The 20,912-nt window shown below is 33.4% G+C and overlaps 2 protein-coding genes across 4 annotated transcripts in view; one reads left to right on the top strand and one right to left on the bottom strand.

The window, feature by feature from the left end:
* Positions 1-19,744, bottom strand: part of LOC132952410 (uncharacterized) — a 30,619-nt gene extending 10,875 nt beyond the window's left edge. Inside the window, exons 1-3 of one of the 3 annotated variants that reach the window (XR_009665464.1) lie at positions 19,316-19,744; positions 18,738-18,815; positions 663-765 (exon numbers count right to left, since the gene is read on the bottom strand). Coding sequence is in view for 2 of the 3 variants with exons in the window: in XM_061024704.1 (XP_060880687.1) it covers positions 18,738-18,815; positions 19,316-19,343 (106 nt within the window). In the remaining variant the exon portion in view is untranslated. The remainder of the gene's footprint in view (positions 1-662; positions 766-18,737; positions 18,816-19,315) is intronic. The other 2 variants (XM_061024704.1, XM_061024706.1) reach the window with 2 other exon arrangements.
* The window catches only part of LOC132952409 (uncharacterized), a 217,122-nt gene continuing 200,206 nt past the window's right edge, over positions 3,997-20,912 (top strand). Inside the window, exon 1 of the mRNA XM_061024703.1 lies at positions 3,997-6,280. Within this exon, the coding sequence (XP_060880686.1) occupies positions 4,304-6,280 (1,977 nt within the window). The 5' untranslated portion in view covers positions 3,997-4,303. The remainder of the gene's footprint in view (positions 6,281-20,912) is intronic.

Here is a 20,912-nt window from a genome sequence, read left to right as displayed (position 1 = left end):
TATTATAATGATTGTAGTTCTTGAAATGCCTGACTGCTGTTAGTCTGTATGTAATAAGCCAGAACACAGTAGGTTGTTTGGAAAAATAATAAGTAGTTCGTAGTCATTGAAAAAAACCTAGTCTTTTCGCAAAAAAAGTAATTTTCCATATGGTCTACGACATATATACTATGTGGTTATTAGTTATTACCAATAAAAAGTGCTGTGTACCTTGATAGAATCAACGGATGAATCGGAAATCTACGAGGAAATCTATGATATAAGATACAACGCACAGCGCACTCCGGTCGTTCGTTACTGACGTTGCGATAGCCCGGCCCATCCCGGAATATTGGTAAGTTTTATCATATCAATATTTATCATATAATTAGTATGTATTTGCATGACCAAAATTAAAATTTGCATGATATTAGTACAAACATTTTCCAATATTTCGAAATGGGCCGGGCTGTTGCAACGTACGTTTGTTCGACTCAACTGGCTTCGCGATCTGCTCCATCAACAAGTCACGTCACCAACATATCGACTACTGACTAGATATATTTCATATAAAACAGGGTCCAAACGCTTAACCGAATGTCCTCACGGACACTAGCGGGTCTTCTTAAGCCCGTCGCCAAATTGGTGATACCTCAACATGATCTGAAATTCTGAACACGCACCTGTAATCTTCTGAGGTTGTTCAAAATCTGATACTCATCTATATGCCATGCGTGCATTAGAATTAATGCCACTTAAGGCAGTTACGTCAATATCTTTGCTTACCTAAAACATTTGAATATAATAATTAAGAGTCATGAAGATTAATGATGGTTACATACATAATAATATATTCAAAATGTTTGAACTTCATACATACACGATCGTATTTCTGATCATTTTACGCACATTATAACTATTATACATCAAATATGCTCGTCTCCATTTTTAAATTTTTTAATAATTAATTTAATCAAAATTTAATTTTTGAAATTTTTAAATATATCTTAAAGACTGTATTATTTTAGATTCTGAGCTGATTCTGATGAATGAGTTGTATACAATTTACAATGATGTGTGTTTTTTCTGTCTGTCACCAACATCTAAGGTAGTAAAAATACTCAGATTTTCGACATCAGCATATTTTCTGGTAGAAAAGTGAAACTAGTTGGTATTTTTGAGTTCAAAATTGAAAATTCACAGTGGTTTTAGAAAGCGTCAAAAAATCAAAAACAGTGATAATTTTTATGCAAATATCGATTTTTGAAAATATCGATTTAATTTTTTTGGTGTAACTTAATAACTAATAGCCGTAGACACTTGAAATGTTCACCAATTATTTATATTTGCATTTTACATAAACGAATTTTATCAAAATTTGAAGTTTAAATGTATATAAAAAACTATCGTGCCTAAGACCTAAGTATCTTTAATATTTTAGAACTTCCATTAAAGAAACTTATGAGAACTTCGCATTAAATGTTCAAGCCTTTTTGTAAAAAAGTTTTTATCGAGAATAATATAAAAAAAAATTTGGGGGTGACTTATTGAAAAAAATAGATTACATTACGATTTCCTTTTCAAAATCGTAATTATTTTTTATTTTGTCAAGCTTTATTACTTTTGAGTAAAAAGTAACTGTATGACAACTTAAGTTACTTTTTATTTTTTATTTCAATAAAATATCACTGGATGATTATTTTGTCAATACAGAACTAACTACTAAGTATAATACCGATCAATAATATAAAATTATGCAATAATATGATTATTTAAGAACATAAGAAGACAATAACTGTTTAACACAATATCATTCTTTATTTTTTAAATTATTTAAATTATACTAAATTAAAATTATTTCTATTAAAAAAAACTTTTTGTCAAATAGTTATTACCAACATTTTACTGTTAGAAAGTTGTACTTATATGATATATTTACATACAATACCAATATTGGTTCTTTAAATATGCATTAAAAATAATAATAATAATAATAATAATAATAATAATAATAATAACAAGTAATTAATTTAATTAATTCAGTAATTTTACTAAAAAAAGTTACTTAAATTACGTATAAAATGTAATTAAACTATCATAAAATTACATAAAAAGTATTTTCATTGCAGTAACTTGAAACTTAAGTTAAAGTCTTCCACATGCAATATAATGTAGGTATATAACTTGAGTAAAATGTTATAGCCTACCAACTTAATTTAGAGGCATTTTGACATGGATGAAATTGCGTTATATTATTCAAAACCTACCCTTTGAGTATTAAATACTATTAATCAAATTAGACTAACTGCATTAATTCTCCAGTGGTCATCATATTAATAAAACTTGATTAGGTTTAGTTGGGTTGTAGTAAATGTATTTATTTTACGCAATATTCCTGTATCGTACATTTCAATTTGTTTTCTTCAATAAATCAGCTGCGCTGTTTTAGCCGTTTTTTTCCATTTATACTTGTGTTTTTTTTCTCAATTTGAAAAAGAATATTTTATAATTAAAGCTACGAAAATAAATATACATGTTGGTAGTTTTATTTTTGTATTACTCGTATGCTTTTTCGTTAATTTAAAATACATTTGTAATATTATTATTGTAGTTGTTTACCATTGGGCTTTTTTCCCCATATTTTTAATAAATTAATAAATATTAAACTTATGCTTATCAACGACTATCATAAACTATGATATTATTGTACTTAGACATGAAACAACTTGGAGTCGAATACAATTATTATGCCTTTTGACATTGATATAGGTATGGACGGTACACATTATGTCAAAACCATAATAATATAATCATGTAATTTGCAAGTTTAGATACAACAAATACAACTTTATGTATATATAAATATTGTCCACCAATAATTGAATTATGTTAAGTCATATTTATATAATCGACATAATAATAATATTATAACTGGAATAAATTCGTCAACGAGAACATCGCGCCACGGGGGCGGTATGTACTATTAACGAATAAGAATAAAAATGCATTAAAAACGTAGGTAATCCTAAAGAAATATAAGTTTGTTAACTGGAATAAAATTACTTATCATTGCCTAAATTAATCGGGACAGAGAGACGCGGGAATCATCTAGAATAATTATTATACTAAATCATAACAACAGTTAATAGTAATAAAGAATACCTACTTATAATCTATACATAGGTAGGTACACTGTCAAAAATCGTGTCTCTATTACGGAAGTCTTATAGAAATGATTCAGTTATTGTATTGGATAGGAAAACGATATAATATCGCTCACACGCCATAGTCGCGGAACTTCCTACATACATGTAAGTGCACTTCAAACAGGTGTTATATCGCTGGCCTATAACAACAGCCACAATAGTTATGATAACAATCACAACAACAACGTCAACAAAATATATACTCGAACTAATAAGAATACGTATAACACATCACCCGACGTGGAACGTTTTCAAAAACAATGTGCTCGCACGCGTATACGTCATAGAGATATTTGCGAAAAACGACATATTTTGTGGTGGCAGCGGTGGCGGCGGTATTGTTGCTGCTGTGCATATATATCATACACCGTGCGTGTGGCGTGTCGTGTATTATGTATGTACAGTTGATCGATATCGAAAGAGTGTATAATAATAATAATAATAATAATAATAATAATAATAATAATAGTGTGATACAGCACGTAACGTGTTGTTATAGGTTAGGTTTTTCGCGCGGAGGAAATATGCGTTTTCGGAGATGAAAAGCTGCTGCCGCGTGGAAGGGCGACGGTATATGATATATATATATAATAGCGCCGCGCGAACTGCGGGACGGGGTGTTTCCACGGTATAATTGCTGTATTACTCCTCCGCGGCGCGCACGCACAGAGGGACCTCCTGCTCGTCCCGCCGCCTGCACGGGCCCACGGAGCGGCACGTCGCGCTCCTTTGCAACGGTCATGCGCACGGCCGGCCGTTCGATCCGCCGCCGCCGCTCGACGGTTGTCCGCGCTGCTCACGTCGGGTCCCCAGTTCGCGACGACACACGCAAACGCACGCGGCGGCTCTCTCGAGAGGGGCGCGCACACCACTGTGCACCGTCGACGTTTTCGCCGCACGCGTTTTCCGCCACCGCCGCCGCGACATTCGCACACTGTAATATTATTGTTACACCACCTCCTGAGGTGCGTGAGCGTTTCCGTTTTTGAATCTCCTCCGCCGCACGCGCGCGAACACCGCATCTGTCCGTCCGTCGGGTCGATCGTGGACGCGTGAATTTTATGTGATATTTCGGCGACAAGAACGGTCCGACCGGAAGTATAGTCGCCGTCGACACTATGCGGCCGGCCGCGGCGTTTGGCAAACCGTTTACTTATCTGGCGGCCTCACCCGCCGCCGCCGACCACCGTCCACCGCAGCAACAACAACTACAAACGCCAGTGCCGGCGTCCGTCTTGCACACGTTTGTGGCCGGCACCGGCGGTGGTAGCAGTGGCGCCCCGACGCCACCGGTCAGGACGTCCACCGCGGTTGCAGTACAGGGGACGACGGCGACCACCAAACAGAAACCGCCTCCAGTGCCGCCCAGGGGCGAACAGACCAGACTGACCACTGTTCCGGCCAAGAGATCTGCAACAGCGGAACCGGTCTGCAAGAAACCGGAACCGGCGGCGGTCACCGCACCGTCACCGCCTCCTCCGCCACCGCCGCCGTCCCCGCCACACACCGTTGTTCCGGAAGTGGACACTAATCTCCTGCCACCTCCCCCGCCACACATACTACCGTCGCCAAGGGCCGCGGAACCGGACGAAGACCTGTCCGCTTCGGCGTTGATCAGCAAGTTTGAAAGTGGATGCGCCGTCAAACCGTCGGCGGTCATCACCGGCACGATCGTTGACCAGAGGCTTCCCGTGGAAGTGGACTCGGGCACTTCCACGTTGGCCGAGAGCACGGACGACGACGACAACGACGATGACGACGACGACGAGGATGACGGTGCGGCCGACATATGGGTGCGGACCATCGAGTCACCGGTCAAGAACGTACATCCGCAGAAGGTCCGACATCATTCGGACAGCGCGATAAAGGCGGTATCGGTCACGTCCTCGCCACCAGCCGAGAAGCGCGGCAGCCTGCCGGCAGATGTGGCCGTGCAAGACAAGAAGAGCTCGCCGCCGCCGGCCAAAGACTCAGCCAGGTCGTCGTTCCGGTCCTCGGCCGGCAGCCGGTGCTCGTCACCCGCACTGCTCGCCGTCAGCAGTCAGCAGAACAAGCAGTGCTCGTCGGACGGCAGGAAGATCAGCGCGGCCGAGGCGCTCGGCGTGGTGGCCAAACCGTGTCCACGAATACTGCCATCGTCGGCGGCGGCCACACTTGACGCGGCGTGTCGGCGCCAATCGCTTGGCAACCTCACCGAGTCACGGTTCGGGACTATGCTCTCCTCGTCCGTGCGGTCGTCGTGGGCTCCACCGTCGGGTGTCCAGACAGACGTCGAGTCGACCCAGAGCGAACCGTCGTTTGATTACAGGCGCAAAAAGTTCACAAAACGGTGTTCGAGTGCGGACGGCCGGAACCCTGTACACCACCATCATCACCACCATCACTACCACACTATGCAGTCGGGCGGCCGGGCTGCGGCCGCTCGGGATCCGGACTTTGGTGCAAAGCGGGCGTTCATCCAGGAGAAGCTGCAGGCGGCCGGCACCAAGCAGTTGCAGAACGCCGGCATCGTGCCATCCGGGCTGCCGCCCACGCCACCGCCACCGGTCTCGGCGTACCACATGCAACTGCACAACGGCGGCTTGGGAGGCGTCGACTGCGGCCGGCCACCCCGGTCGTCGTCGTGCAACTGCGGCCAGCATCAGGCCACGTCCAGGCCGATGTTCATAAACAAGCGGACCGCGTCCGCCGAGGAGCTGCTACCGCCGCCGGCCGCCGTCACCGTGGCCGAAGCGGACCAGTTCACGGCCACGGGCCGCCCGGTGTCCGCGTCGTCGTCGTCATCGTCCGGCGGCCGCGGTTCGTTCGGCCGGCCGCAACGCGTCACGTTTGCGCTCGACCAGCACCAGATGTTTGCGGCGGGTCGGACAGCGGGTGGCACCGATCTGACGTCGTCGTCGTCGTCGTCCTCGTCGTCGGCCGTCAAAAAACCGTTCAAGAGCAATTTAAAAGTCAAAGACGTCAATGCGGCCGCCGCGCCCGAACTGAACTGCATGCACGTCACCGGCGCAATCAACACCAGACTGCCACCTCAACACCCGCACCCGTACGGATTGCCGTACAAGTTGCCGGTCGTCACCGCCGACGTTTTGCAGGTTGTACGAAATATTTATACCTATATAATTTTATTATTATTATAGACTTATTCTAGGCCGTTTATAGGCCCATTGCCGCTTCCACCATCACCCTCCATGCTTCTCTGTGCTCTGCCAGTTCTTCTCCGTTCATAACTCCCAGTATCCTGAGGTCTTCCTTAACTCGGTCCTCTCATCGTTGCCTAGGCCTTCCTCTCGGTCGGCTTTTGTTCGGTTTCCATTTCGTGATGACCTTTTGCTCTCCAGACGTGTCCAGCCCATCTATTCTTTGGCTCTTGAGTGTGGCAGCTATATTGGGCTCGTTAAATAGAGTATTCAGCTCTCTATTTGATTTGATTTCATAGCCACCTATATAATGGCAATGGCCCCTTTCCCCCCCCCCCAGCGGTCGCCCTTGTACATATTATTACGGTAAATGGTAAGCCTCGTGTCATATCTTCGTCACGCACCCTGTGTATATAATATATTTTGATTATCGGGGAGGGGGGATGTATGAGAGCACGAGTATACGCGCGCCGTCAGGCCCTCAAAACTTCGGCACATTACTGCATAAGTTATTATGGAAAGTTTGCTTTTCTTCAATAGTTAATAATTATTGATTAAAAGTTAACAATATAAATCCTATATACATACAGGTAATTATATATGCATATAGCATACGATATATATTCAACCTCGTCTCAACTATGAGGCTGCACGGGCCCTTTCGTATACTCATAACTGTCTTAGTCGTGCAGACGTTATATTATTAAACTATATAGTTTTAGCACCACCACCATCAGAGGAACCAACCATCACTCTTGTTTGGGCTTCAACTGGGTTATTAAAGATAATTTTTGAACGGTCATGTTCCAAGTCAATTTTGGAAAACTTTGGCACTTCATGGTTACAATATTCCTATTGTTGTAATTTTTTCCATATATTTAGTATTAGGTGGTGGTGAAATTTGTTCGTACTTATAGGGACGGCGTATTTTTTGACTGAAAATGCATACTAAAGGTTCTCCTTATCCCGTGTTTCATGTTTATTGCGCTAGGTACATATAATAGTGATTATAATAATATATTTGTATATATATAAAAAAAAAAAAAAAATACAAAAGTTAATAATATATTTAGGTACTCTATTGTCTACTAGGGAGATCAATTCACTTTACTATTAAAACTAATAAGTAACAACACAAAAATATTGAAACTGCTGAATGCAGGTTTGGTATGTTGTGTGTTAGACGGAGACGACAGTATAATAAGTATTACAGTTATGAGTACTAATGACAAATTTTATTCAAAGCGGATTTTAAGTTTGTACCTCTTATACCTTTACCTTTTATTTGTGCCTTTATATATTAGGCGTGGTCTTTAAAAAAAAAAAATTGTCATAATAAATATTCAATAACTTAAAGTGTTTAAATCTTAGAGTAATTAGAAGTTGCTTTCGTCGTGGGGGGATTTTGTTTTAAATTAAACTGAATATATAAAAAAAAAAACGGCAGGATAGTGTATCCACGCTCCACCCGCTGCCAAATGTATACATCTCTAGACTGTTGATGGAACCGTTTCAAGTTGTAAAAAATCGTATTATCGCGTCGTCCGTTAAAAAAATGTTAAAAATATGTTCGACGAGACTGCACGCGCCGCCCTAGATCGTGTACGCATAATATACTTACGTATCTATCCCCAGTATTATACATCTTTGACGGGGACGCGGTGATTCGCAAGAGTTTTAAAGTACGAATTAAGGATGAATCGAGGTAGTAATAAAACACGTCATGTAAATACATACAGACGGAGAAATTGACTATATACCGTACATATAGTGCTGAAGCTTCATCGCGTGTGATGACAATACGTATACGCTCCCGTATATTATGCTAAGTAATGTCGTAAAAAGTTTATCGCTGTTGAAAAGATTTTTTTACTTCAGAAACGAAATATGGGAAACACGCGTATCCACGGGCACTTGCCGTGTAGATTATACGATATGTAGGTACCTATTATATATATGCACGGTAGGTATATAATATTATATACATGTACACTTATCAGTATATAAGGGGATATGATACATAACGCACCGTGATATAGTGTGTTTATACGCACCTAATACGTTATAATAATATTACACTCGATAAATTATCGATTAATATCGAAAACAATTTTGCTCGATTCCTTTATTGTGTATAATATAAATTATAATATATGATAATATACTCATGTTGACTATACCTATAATATAATACACAGCTATTACTTATGCCCACCACGTGTTAAACTCGATACGATCGTAATATGTTTCGGTACGCCAAATGTTTCCGTTTATTATTGATAAGCTCAATATAGTATAGTGCTTTTTGAATTTTAAATAATCATGTAAAATTCATAGCTACCCTTTTACTGGCATTACAAATTGCTGTATGATATATATTTTGTTTTTTGTTACACGTACAGAACAAAATAGTGTATGACGTTATGCTTGAGGTTTAACAGCCGTAGGCATCTGCACGAAATCTTACACACAAACATCGTCTTTGGTGTTTTGTACCCGTGGATAAAAAAGTTTTATTCCCGTTTTATAATATTGAGCTTATGTGAATAATACGGCTTAAGTCGTCTCTATTTTTTTACTCTATAGTGTTTGTTCTTGTACAAATAATCGTGTTCTTAGTTTTGAAGTTAACACGATTTATAATTTATTAATAATGATGATGAGAATTCATGTAGTGGTATTTTGTAATGTTATTTTATTCTTAATAATTCAGTTAATTGATGATGCGTTTCTATGTTAAAACCCAAAAAGGAAAAAGATTTATAATATTCCGTTATCAGTTCTTAACAAAACAAATACATTTTTAATTGCCATGCTTCTCTAGTAAAAATCAATTAATTATCAATAAATAATAGATCACAGTTGATAATATAATATTATTAAAGAAATTTAAACTATTGTAGATTATTTTAAATATCAATTGTAATTTAAAAGAAGATATCAAGTTTTTTTGTATTAAAAATGACATTTTAAAATAATTAGTAAAATTAAAAAGGTAGGTAAGTGGATGTCGCTCTGCTGTACAGTAGGTTACAAGTGGGTCACTGTAATGGATGGTGTTAAATTTGAATTCAATGATATAATAACATTGTATAAGAAAAACGATTCTGAGCGAAAACGGTCAGTCAGCCTATGATATTACCAAGTATATTTGATGATATTATTGTGAATAAAGTAATTTATATATAACCTATTTACGTGGAGCCTAAGAGCCTTGTTTTCAGTTTTCAATCCTTAGCTATAAAAGTTGAACATTTTATAAATTTTTGACTACAAAATAATTATTAAATTATAAATTTGATAAATTTTGTCAAAATTTGAACTTGTGCCTTGTAACTTGTAACTTTGTGTATTTTTAATATTTTTCAACTGCTATTAGAACGATATATCAGGAGCCTTATAATAAATTTTCACGCTTTTTTACCCAACAAATAAAATTTTAATTGATATTTATAGAAAAAAAAACTAAAAAAATTGAAAACTGACAATGTCCGCAAACAGCTCAAAAAAAATCAAATTATTTTCAAAATGTTATCATGTATAGAAAATGGTATAGAAAATGCTAATACAAACATTCAGTGATATATTCAAGTATCTACAGTCATACGTTTTTTAATAAATTACAACAAAATAAGAAAATCGTTACATGAGATATAGAGTGAATATCAAATTTTGTAAAAATATGAATTTCAAACGCTCATAAAAATTTAATTTGACTTTCTTGTAGAAATTTTTTTTTGATTAAGGTAGATGAACTTATGGATAATCTTGTATTACATTTTCAAATTTTAGATTGAAAAAGAAAAAATTGTATGAATTCTCAACTCAAAATAATTTGCTAATTTTCGTGATTTTTCCGTATTTTTTCAAGATTTGAACTTTAAATGCTTATAAATAAAAACTGTGACAAAAAATTTTTAATTTTTTCATCTGCCTTTGAAACAATAACCTAGGAGCCTTCTATTAAATTTTCAAGATTCAGTGACACTACTTCACTAATTAAATATTTAAACTATACATATAAATAGTATTATAGTAACGTGTTTAAATTTGATACAGTCAAATTAAACCTATTGAATATTATCATTTTGAATAATTACTTTTTGATATTTTATAAATTAAAATATAGTTTCGTAGTAATATTTATCACACAGATTATGGGTGCATGTTCCTTGTACATTTTACATGAGTATGATGGTTTATATTTTTTGAACTCTGTGTGTACAAAAGACAAATAGTGAGTATTTCACAAGAATTATGAAGCAAACTTTTTTTTTACAAGCGACCCCATTTTTTAACCCATACAAAATGTCGCGTTCTATTGAATAATGCCCATGGAATTTTTAACTGTAAATACAAGCATTTATTATGTGTTTTTAGGTTACTATAGTGTTCCAATCTTTTATTCAATGTTGGTATATACCACATTAATATACGATATATCTGATAAGGATAACCGACATATTATGTATAATGTTTAATATATAATAAATGTGGGGGATATCCCAGTTATAATAATAGTTGTTATTAGTTATTATCATTTTATAAATGACTTTTCGAATAATTTTTTATTTCTAATTAACCGATATTAACAAGGTGATTTTGAATATAAACTAGCACAGTAATACACATTTTATATTAGTTAGGTATACGTCATTCAATTGATTTTTGTATTTGTTGAGGTATTTTATCAGTTAAATATCAGTATTAGCCACGATCAAAGATATTTTTAATATATAGTTTATCTTTGTGCTGGCTTAGTTAGGATAGAATAAATAAGTCTTATCAATTTTTTTGATTGTAGATTTAGGAGAAGCAATTTCAGATTTTCTGAAGCTTAAAATGTGTAACATAATAGACACCTGTAGCAGTTGTTAAAAAAAGTCTTATGAGGATGTGACAGCTTTATGATGGAATAGTCTTTTAAAAGTATGATTACAAAGTTAAACTTTCAATTTTTGTATTTCACACTTATTTTACAATGAATATCTTGTGTACATCTACGGTTATATATTGTATATTGTATATTATTAAACATCTATCTTATAATACATTTTTCAATAGATTAAATCTCATACCTGTGCTATAATATTGTCGGTTTAGGGTGAACGATTCATCAACGTATATTGTTGTATATGGCTGATTTATACATTATTTTATAAATTTTCTCTTGAAAAATATTTTTACTTTAAAAACAAACAAAACACATCATTATTTATTTATGTTGAGAATGATTGATGCTCGGTGACGAGTGTTGAACAATAAAATATAATATAATGAACTACTTTATAGTTCATTATCTTTATAGACTTATATTTCATGAAAAGTTTTGAAGCTTATTTAAATGAAACTATAACGATTTCTATTTTTATTTTATTTTAACTTTTTAACGTGGAAATGAAATTATTTACAATATAAAATTGTTTAATTGTGTAAGAAGATATAAGTTATTTTTTTAAATGTAATTAAAGAAACACTTAAATTTTTTTTATTTTAACTATAGGTAATAATATAAATTCATAATAATATGTTTTAAGTAAAATATTATACGAAGGAAATTAAATTTTTGTATGATTAAGTGGTAAACGATAGTCTAATCTAATCAATTATAATGAAACTAGAATGCCTCAATCACGCAACTTCTTGGTTCCTATGTACAATTATTTACGAACTTAAAATGAAATATGATCAGTATTTATAACCTAATCACAAATTTAAGCTACACTACTCGTTAAATTTACCAACTTTTACCTACATAAAAATGTTATTCGAAATATTACTTAGTATTCTAGTTACCTATAGACGAAATAGTAATCGACTACTTAATTAATTTTAAATCATATTGTGGTAAGCTAAAGGAAAACTACTAATAATATTTTTACAAAATAACAATTTTAATACTTTTGTATACCTACTGTCGATATTATCGATAATTTAAAATATAGTAATCGTAACAGATGGAAACAACCGAAGCACGACATTCATCGTGACCGGTTTACTATATTTACTTGTCTTCTATAATCTATAATAGTATTAACTGTACTATACAGCTATAATGTATCAGCTACAATGTATAATTGTATGAAGAAACCAAAAAAGTGATTATTGTATTTTTGTATATTATGTTAGATTATATTATACCTACACGTTGTTGATTTAAATACACAATTATCTGATGTTAACCGCTATTGTGATTTATTGTAGAAAGGGTAAGGCCTTCCTATGTGCTGAATTTATTGTGATCATTTATGATGTTTAATGTTAACTGTTGTTTACCCATAACTTCCAAATAGCACAACGTGTAAATTAATTTAGAAGTTAACATAATATATTGTTAAACATATAAACGGTTTAGAATTTTTTATATTTGAGTTTATTTTATTTTTATTTTTTGAATGGAAGTTCTTAGTTATTTATTTTCATCGTACAAACTGTAGCACTTATCTTATGTGGACATAAAGTTTGAAATCTCGCGCAGTTGATATACGTTCATTATTTTTATGGTTCCCGTAATTCGATGTTCGTAATAACAACCCTTCGCAACCTGGCCTAAGTGGCTTTGCGAATAAGAGAATACGTGTAAAAACGAACTGGGGATAGAAATATAGAATTAAAAAAAGGTGTACCTTATTTATGAAACCATTTATATAGGTACCTGTGTATAATATTATATAATATATCAAATAAGTAAAATACTCTAACCTTTTTTAATGTAGATAACTTGAATATTGTTTTTTTTTTAGAAAGTGCCTAAGAATTGCATGTATTCTAAATAATTAACTCTATAAAAATTATTTTTATGTGTATACAACATATAGATTAGATTTATGGTTTAAATATAACTATTTCATTTTATTATACTTATATTAAAATTGTAACAAGGTTATCATTTATTTAAGCTGTAAATATAAATATAAATATTACAATAAATAAATCAAATACTTATGTGATTTATTTGGTTTTTGCAAAAATGAATACAGGTACCTAATCTTTGCATATTCATATTTATTTTTGCATAATATTGTCAACGATTTCATTTACATAATATATAGCGACACTATTTTATTTTATAACCGACACGTTTGGGGTTAGGATGGAAAAAATGTGATACCTATTAGAGATTTCGTTAGTAGTTTATGTATGAAATATGTATATTTACATATATTTTGTTATAACTTGCCCATCGTTAGGTACTATATTTCATATATTTTAATTAACTAAATAACTCTATACTCAAAACATCAAAGAGTAAAAAGAATAATTTATAAATCATTCCATATAATATTATACATCACTATAAATATAATTTAATATAAAATTTGAATTTAAAAATGAAAATAAATATATTTATTGGCTTGATAAAATTAAATTGCATAAACATTTGCATCTGTTTGTGTCTCATGTAATTTTGATTTGTAAAAAAAAATATTTAGGTAGAGTTCCATATTGTATATTGTGTGTACGATACTTATATGAATTGACATTGACTTTGGAATTAAATATCATATTTCTTCGTTTCTCTAAAATCTTGTTATTACAAATATAAATTTAAATAAACTAAAAAAATGTTAAGATTTTACAATATACATATTATACATTATATATTTATATAGGTAGGTATACAAGTATTAAGTAGTTAACAAATTAAAATTGATATCGATGAGGGGTACAGTTTGATTTCTAAGGAGGTATTCGATTTATTATATTAATGGTTTTAATATTATTATTGTAGTTATGAAGAGTAAAAAAATAAAAAAAGCACGTGCCTAAGATACCTAAGATGGAGCTGTTTTTATTGGTTTTTCGCGGTAACCGAGGTAGTGAATCGGAGAGTTGTCCTACTTCGCTAATGTAATTGAATCAGTTAATGCTTACGAAAAACAATCTTGTCCGTTCAATTGTCTATCAGGTTGTACAACGGTAATATAATATCATGACAGTTCAAAACGATCAGTCGTCAAATATCCATCACCAGATCACATCAGTGATGGTTGTTGGAAGTAAGTATTATTAAGGACATAATTTGATCGATTTGTCTCCTAAAATGTTTATGAATTGAGGCACTGTTGTGGAGTTAGTTTATATTAAATTTAAAATATAACCAAGAGAATTGTATGTGGATCGCAATGAATTTCTAAAATAATCGTTTACCGTCTACCGAAAACAGTTTAAAAACGTAATATCATTCAACTGTTTGATTTTTCATAACTTTCTATAAATTATAATGTATATTACAAAAATATAATGTTTAGTGTAAACCGAGGTGTAAACGAATATACCATATTAGGTCAATACTACGTTACATATTTATATAATTATATAATAATATATACGCACTATGCAGTTACTCAATTATGGTATTATAATATATTATGTTCGCTTTAATAACCTATGCGATTTACCCATCATATTGGATCTATAAATGAATGTTATATTATATTCGTCATTATACTATTATAGATGAATATTTCAATCATAGCATCGGTTATTGGTATTGAACTATTTTGTAACAAGCATGTACTATATTGCTTTACGCGCTGTAGTGCGAAAACTGAGAATTACTAAGTAACTTTAAATTTAGTTTACTATGTCCTCATTAAATTGCAACAGCTAACATTCTAGGAAATAGTTTATATATTTATATTCATTCAATATAATACATATTGTATATTATGTTTCATATTATATGTATTTATGGCTAATAACCACTGATTATAATATGCTGGTTATTAATCAGCTTCTAGGTAGCTTCTGTTGAAGTCTTAACCGCAGATAATAATAATAAAAAATATTCATTCATTTGTTTATTTCTTCTGTCTTAGGTTTTTTTTTAATAGTTTATACATAGATTAGATATTTACTACCTACCTACGCAAATCATGGGAAATATACCAGTCTATGACCATAAGACAGAGATTAAATCATTAAAAACACACACCAGTGGCTAGGACTGCAGAAATGCAGAATAGATCCTTCCAAAACCAATATAGTAGCACCAGTGGCGATGCAAAAATATTTTGTTTAGTGGCCATCGAGCATGATAATTAATTTAATTTGTTATTTATAACCAAGGAAGGTTGGTTGTCGATAGGTGTAAAAATTTAAACAGTTACATTAATACAAATAGAGATGAGAGCTTCCCCTTCCCGTCAATAAAACGTACATTTCACCAGCCCCCCCCCCCCCAAATATAATTTTTGACATTTTTTTTTTGCTAAACATTAGTGTGCCATTAGTGTGAATTTGTGTGACTATTTTCAGAATTTGTGCGATACTGGTTTAACCGTAAATTCAAAAATATATATGGGGGGCTGTAGAAATGTTCCCCAGCCCCCCTCATAGAAAAAATTACAATTTTCAAAATTTTCTTTTGCCAAACATTAGTGCGTCATTAGTGTGAATTTGTGCGACAACAACCAGAATTCGTGCGACACCCGTTATACTCGGAAAAATCGTTTTTCCATTTTGAGCATTTCCCCAGCCCCCCCCCTCATGGAAAAAATTACAATTTTCAAAATTTTCTTTTGCCAAACATTAGTGCGTCATTAGTGTGAATTTGTGCGACAACAACCAGAATTCGTGCGACACCCGTTATACTCGGAAAAATCGTTTTTCCATTTTGAGCATTTCCCCAGCCCCCCCTCATGGAAAAAATTACAATTTTCAAAATTTTCTTTTGCCAAACATTAGTGCGTCATTAGTGTGAATTTGTGCGACAACAACCAGAATTCGTGCGACACCCGTTATACTCGGAAAAATCGACTGTTTAAATAATTTTAGTTTAATACATAGAAATATTTTTTCAAATTATATGACGATACATAGTTATTTTGTTTTTTTCGTCGAATACAAAGTAATGTGGGCTATATATTCTGCAGTTGTATAGAAACAATTCATCAACTGAATTTATAGTAATATTTACAAAATCTAAAGAAATTGCCGAAGAACTTGATGTTGAAATACGTCCCCTCGAGTAGCTGCACGACAGATTCAAAGATCGAATCATCCGCCTACAAACCATGAAGAGCTTTTCAGAATAACAATTTTCGTTCCTTATCTAGATTCAGTCATATCTTCATTAAAAGATCGTTTTTCTAAAACTCACAATCAATCATTTTCTCTAATGGATCTTAATCCCTATGCTATGAAAAACATGAGTAAAGAACAGTTTATTTGCATATCAAATGATATTGTAAAACTATATGGAAACATTTTGTCATCAAATTTTATGACTGAAGCCACAACATGGTATGAAATGTGGAAAAATTATACAAAGCCATTCGATTCTATTGAATACTTAAATTTGATCAAAATTTCAAAAGATTTTTATTCAGCTGTGGCCCACGTAATCAAGGTCGGAGCAACTTCCAACAACAACCTGCAGTATTGAATGTTCATTTAGTACTTTGAGACGTGTCAAGACCTGGAACAGAGCCAGTATGGGTGATGACCGATTGTCCGGATTGTGTATGATGAGTGTACATAAAAAGAGACCAGAAGAGGATACCAAATTCATTGAAAATTCAATTGAAGAATTTAGAAAAAATCTAGGCGTTTACAGTTATTATTTAAATAATAAGTATTAGGTAGAATTTATAATAGATAAACAATAATTATGTAAAATAAGTACCTATTATAATAGATAATTATGCATAGTAAAATATTTTCAATATCATTAAATTTTTTTTTTTTGAAAAGTCAGGGGGGGTGCAATCGCACCCCCTTGCACCCCCCTCGTGGTGCCCTTTCGTAGGTTAAATTTAATATTATTATTTTATCACATATAGTACCTATACACCTATTCACTGCACAGTAGGATGAGCTGCTGTTTTCGTTTTAATATAATATATATATTATACCTATTATACCTATACTTCTGCCAGCGCAGTACTCCTACAACTCTACGCACTTTCAGCGACCTGCAGGCTATTCAATCCATATCTTGTAGAAATTTTTCATATAAAATACACAATTCAATTGTTTACAGCTATATAATAGTATACTACCTTAAAAAAAACAGAATTGTACAATTTAATTTAATGTAACCATGTAAATGCTAAAATACTAACAATGTAATCTAAAATTCATGTACTAATGGCCTAGTTGTCGATGTATATTTCAGATCAATAAAAAAAAAAAAAAAAAATAGTATACTACAGTATATATCTATATATATAAAACTGAAATCAAGCAAAAGAGGAAATCTTTGTTACGGTTTGGCTTCGAAACTTCTTATCCAATTGTCATGCAGTTTTTTTTTAATGAAAGAGGATATAACGAAGCAGGTTTTAGGCATAAATAAAGTCCGATAATGTTAGTCAATAATTAGTTATCTATACATATAAAATCCAAATACCACTGACTCACTGATCGCTGTATCTCAAAAACTACTCAACGTACGGACTTGAAATTTGGAATAGAGGTTCTTCTCATATTTTCACCGTACAATAAGAAAGGATTTTCAAAAATGTTGCGTTTTAGTGAAGTAATTAACGATTATAATTATTCACTGCCAATACGTGAAAATCCACCTGTGTATAATATATTGGTTGCTATTGATTAATCGGGCATATTTGTTGATTTGTATTATTGTCTTTTGTCAAATAAGATAAATAAGATCTAATAAGTAGTTCCCGAGTTTAGTCTGTATAGTTATAGTCTGTGTATTTATATAGTTAGTTAGTAGATTGTCGACCTCTGGGAAGAAGATAGGTTAATATTTACAAAGGGTAAAATTTTTTTTTTATTTCATTCATCTGATTTTAGTACGGTTAGGTTAGAATAAGATTTTGTATAAATTGATTATATTAAGTACAAACGACAAACTTGGTAAAAATTTGATACTTTAGAGTTAAATCATACGTACAAACAGCACGGGGCCCGCGATCTACCGCAGGTAGACTGCCTACCTGTTAATGTATTGCTGCGTATCAGAATTTTTATTCCGGAAAACGGAAAAGTTAAGATACATTTTGAATACTATACACCGAATATTAAGTAACGAATTGAATAAAGTTTAAGTCATATAGAGTTGATACATTTAACGGGCAACGAAGTGCACGGGATCAGCTAGTATGTATATATATCTTCTAAATTGATTATTGAGGCAGACCTTCTCAAATTGTCAATTTTTGTGTTTACTCGATTAGTAATTAGTATATACTATATAGGTATAATAGGTATATAACAATATTAAGTATGAACCGATTTTGTAAAGTATTTGCACGTTGTGTTTGAGTGACCGATTTTTCGCAAACCAAATAATTATAATAATAATATAAAAACTCTGTTGGCTTCGTTTTGATTTGCAGAATTCGTTTATTGTGAGTTTTTATATTTAAGCATTGAAACAGGTTGCCCATAGTGGTCATCTAACCTATTATTTTTATTACATATTATTCTTATTACTTACTTTGGTAGGTACGCGAGCGGTTTGGAACTTCAACAGGAGAACGGGAAACACATTGCTCACAAGTCATAACGAAATTTTCTGTAGAGAAAAGTGTAATGCAGTTTATAATGTAATATAATGGGTAGTAGTATGCTAACTCGCATTTATCGGTTATCTTTATATAAGTGATTAAAATTACCACAAGGATAATGTAGGTATATATAGACGTGTTTTTGTACCCATGTGGTATAGTGCAATAAATAATACCTAATATATATGCATAAAAGTATACTGCAAGTAATCCTATATCATATATTATTATTATAATTATATATAGGTAGGTACACGATATACGTAAACGGTACATATCACTGAGCTCGGAAAAGGTCGGGAACAGACTTTGTTACTCAGGCGTTGTATATTTTGATGCAATAACGATCGCGTGATCGTCGAGTGCGGACGAGACAATATTTTTCCATACCAATGTACCCGGTCTAAAATTTATAGGTGTTTGTTTTCACTATACAATAGGTTCTAGGGAAGTATTTTATTATTTTCGTGGATGGTGCGCGGTAGTGGTGGTGAAAAGGTATACTTACTTTGGTATCGTCCATATATAGTCACCATATCCTCCACGATCCCATTTTTTGAAACGGCTTGTGTTATTGACTCGGTACCTATATAGACGGTTATTATAGCCAGCGGCACATTTGTCGGTAAACCATCGCGTGTGTATATTATGTGTGTGCTGTTGTGCACGCTTCTAACAATGACTACTCGGACGTTGCGCCACGCACGAATCGCACACGCCGTATATTATAATAAACTTAATAATTATTATTATTGCTCACGTTCGCTTTATGCAGCGTCGTGTGTCGGTTTAGGTTAGGTGTGTGTAAGACAGAGATAGTGAGTAAAAGAAGACGCAATATAATATAATATATTATAATGTATAAAATAATATTATGTAGGCACGGTGTATATATAGTGTACGGACTACGGATTCGCGAAACCAAATAGAAATATTGCGACTTTATAATATTGTTAACATGTAGGTATGTTTACAACGAAAACGTTATCGCCAGTGATATATTATTATTATTATTATTGTACACTACGAGTGTCGTAATAATTGTTGATATAAAATCGTACCTATGCGATTTTGAGATCACCGCGTGCCTGCAGACTCGTTAAAAATTATTATTTGCACTAGTTTTTTTTTACTTTTTTAATCGCGTCATTAAACGTAAACAAAATCATAAAGTTTTATCAGAGTTTACTTATTATTATTATTTTTTTATTCTGTTTATATAATATTCAAGACGGAATATAGTCATTTAACTCGAATAAAAATGATTTATCAAAGTGCAAACAATTTTAGAGCGAAAAATTAAGAGTTGCCCACAAAGCTATATTAAAACTTTAATCTTCCCTTCTCCTTGAAAAATCCCGAGAAAAAATGTTAAATTAATTTAATTCCTTGCACGTATTTTTCCACGAAAAAAGTTCTATTGCTGTTTTTCTGATACATTTGTACTTTCATCTGCGGTGTGTTAAATACATATTTGCTCGAATGGTTGACTTCTAAATAATGATTTAAATTTAAGTCGCAATAAAAAACATATTTATTTTTTGTATAAAATATCCGCATAGACGTATAGTATAATCATATTACATTTTGAAACTCTGAAGGTAGAATCATAATTATACCTAACCAACTTTTATATTACCTTTCTAGTATTTTGCTGAAAATATTAGGAAAGAATTAATATGTTTTACTACTTGAGGTCGAAGAAATATTTAAAAAATATTTAAATAAATGTTTGCCCTGTAAATTCATTTGAAAAAATCTTATATCTATTCAAGCAAGTAACCAATTACGAATGTACATTGTACCTACGTGTATAAAAGTACATGTTTTCGTCGTATTTTTCATTCTTTGTTACACAATTTTTTTTATTTCAAGTAATTTAATGTTGAATTTTCAAGCCTACCTAGAATGAATTTTACATGTTATAAATATTACGTAATATTACAATTATAATATAATTGTGGTTTTGTGTGTATATCAAATGGTAGAGGCATTAATAAAAATTGTATGTTCTATGCTTGGCATACGATAAATTAGTTTATATAGCTGAATACAGATCACAGTTGCACGATAAACTGAATCGTTGTAAACATATATTCGTAATT

The sequence above is a fragment of the Metopolophium dirhodum genome, chromosome 9 (genome assembly GCF_019925205.1).
Source record: "Metopolophium dirhodum isolate CAU chromosome 9, ASM1992520v1, whole genome shotgun sequence".
NCBI lineage: Eukaryota > Metazoa > Arthropoda > Insecta > Hemiptera > Aphididae > Metopolophium > Metopolophium dirhodum.
The sequence above is the reverse complement of the archived record's forward strand: the minus strand, read 5'-3'. Positions and strand labels throughout refer to the sequence as shown.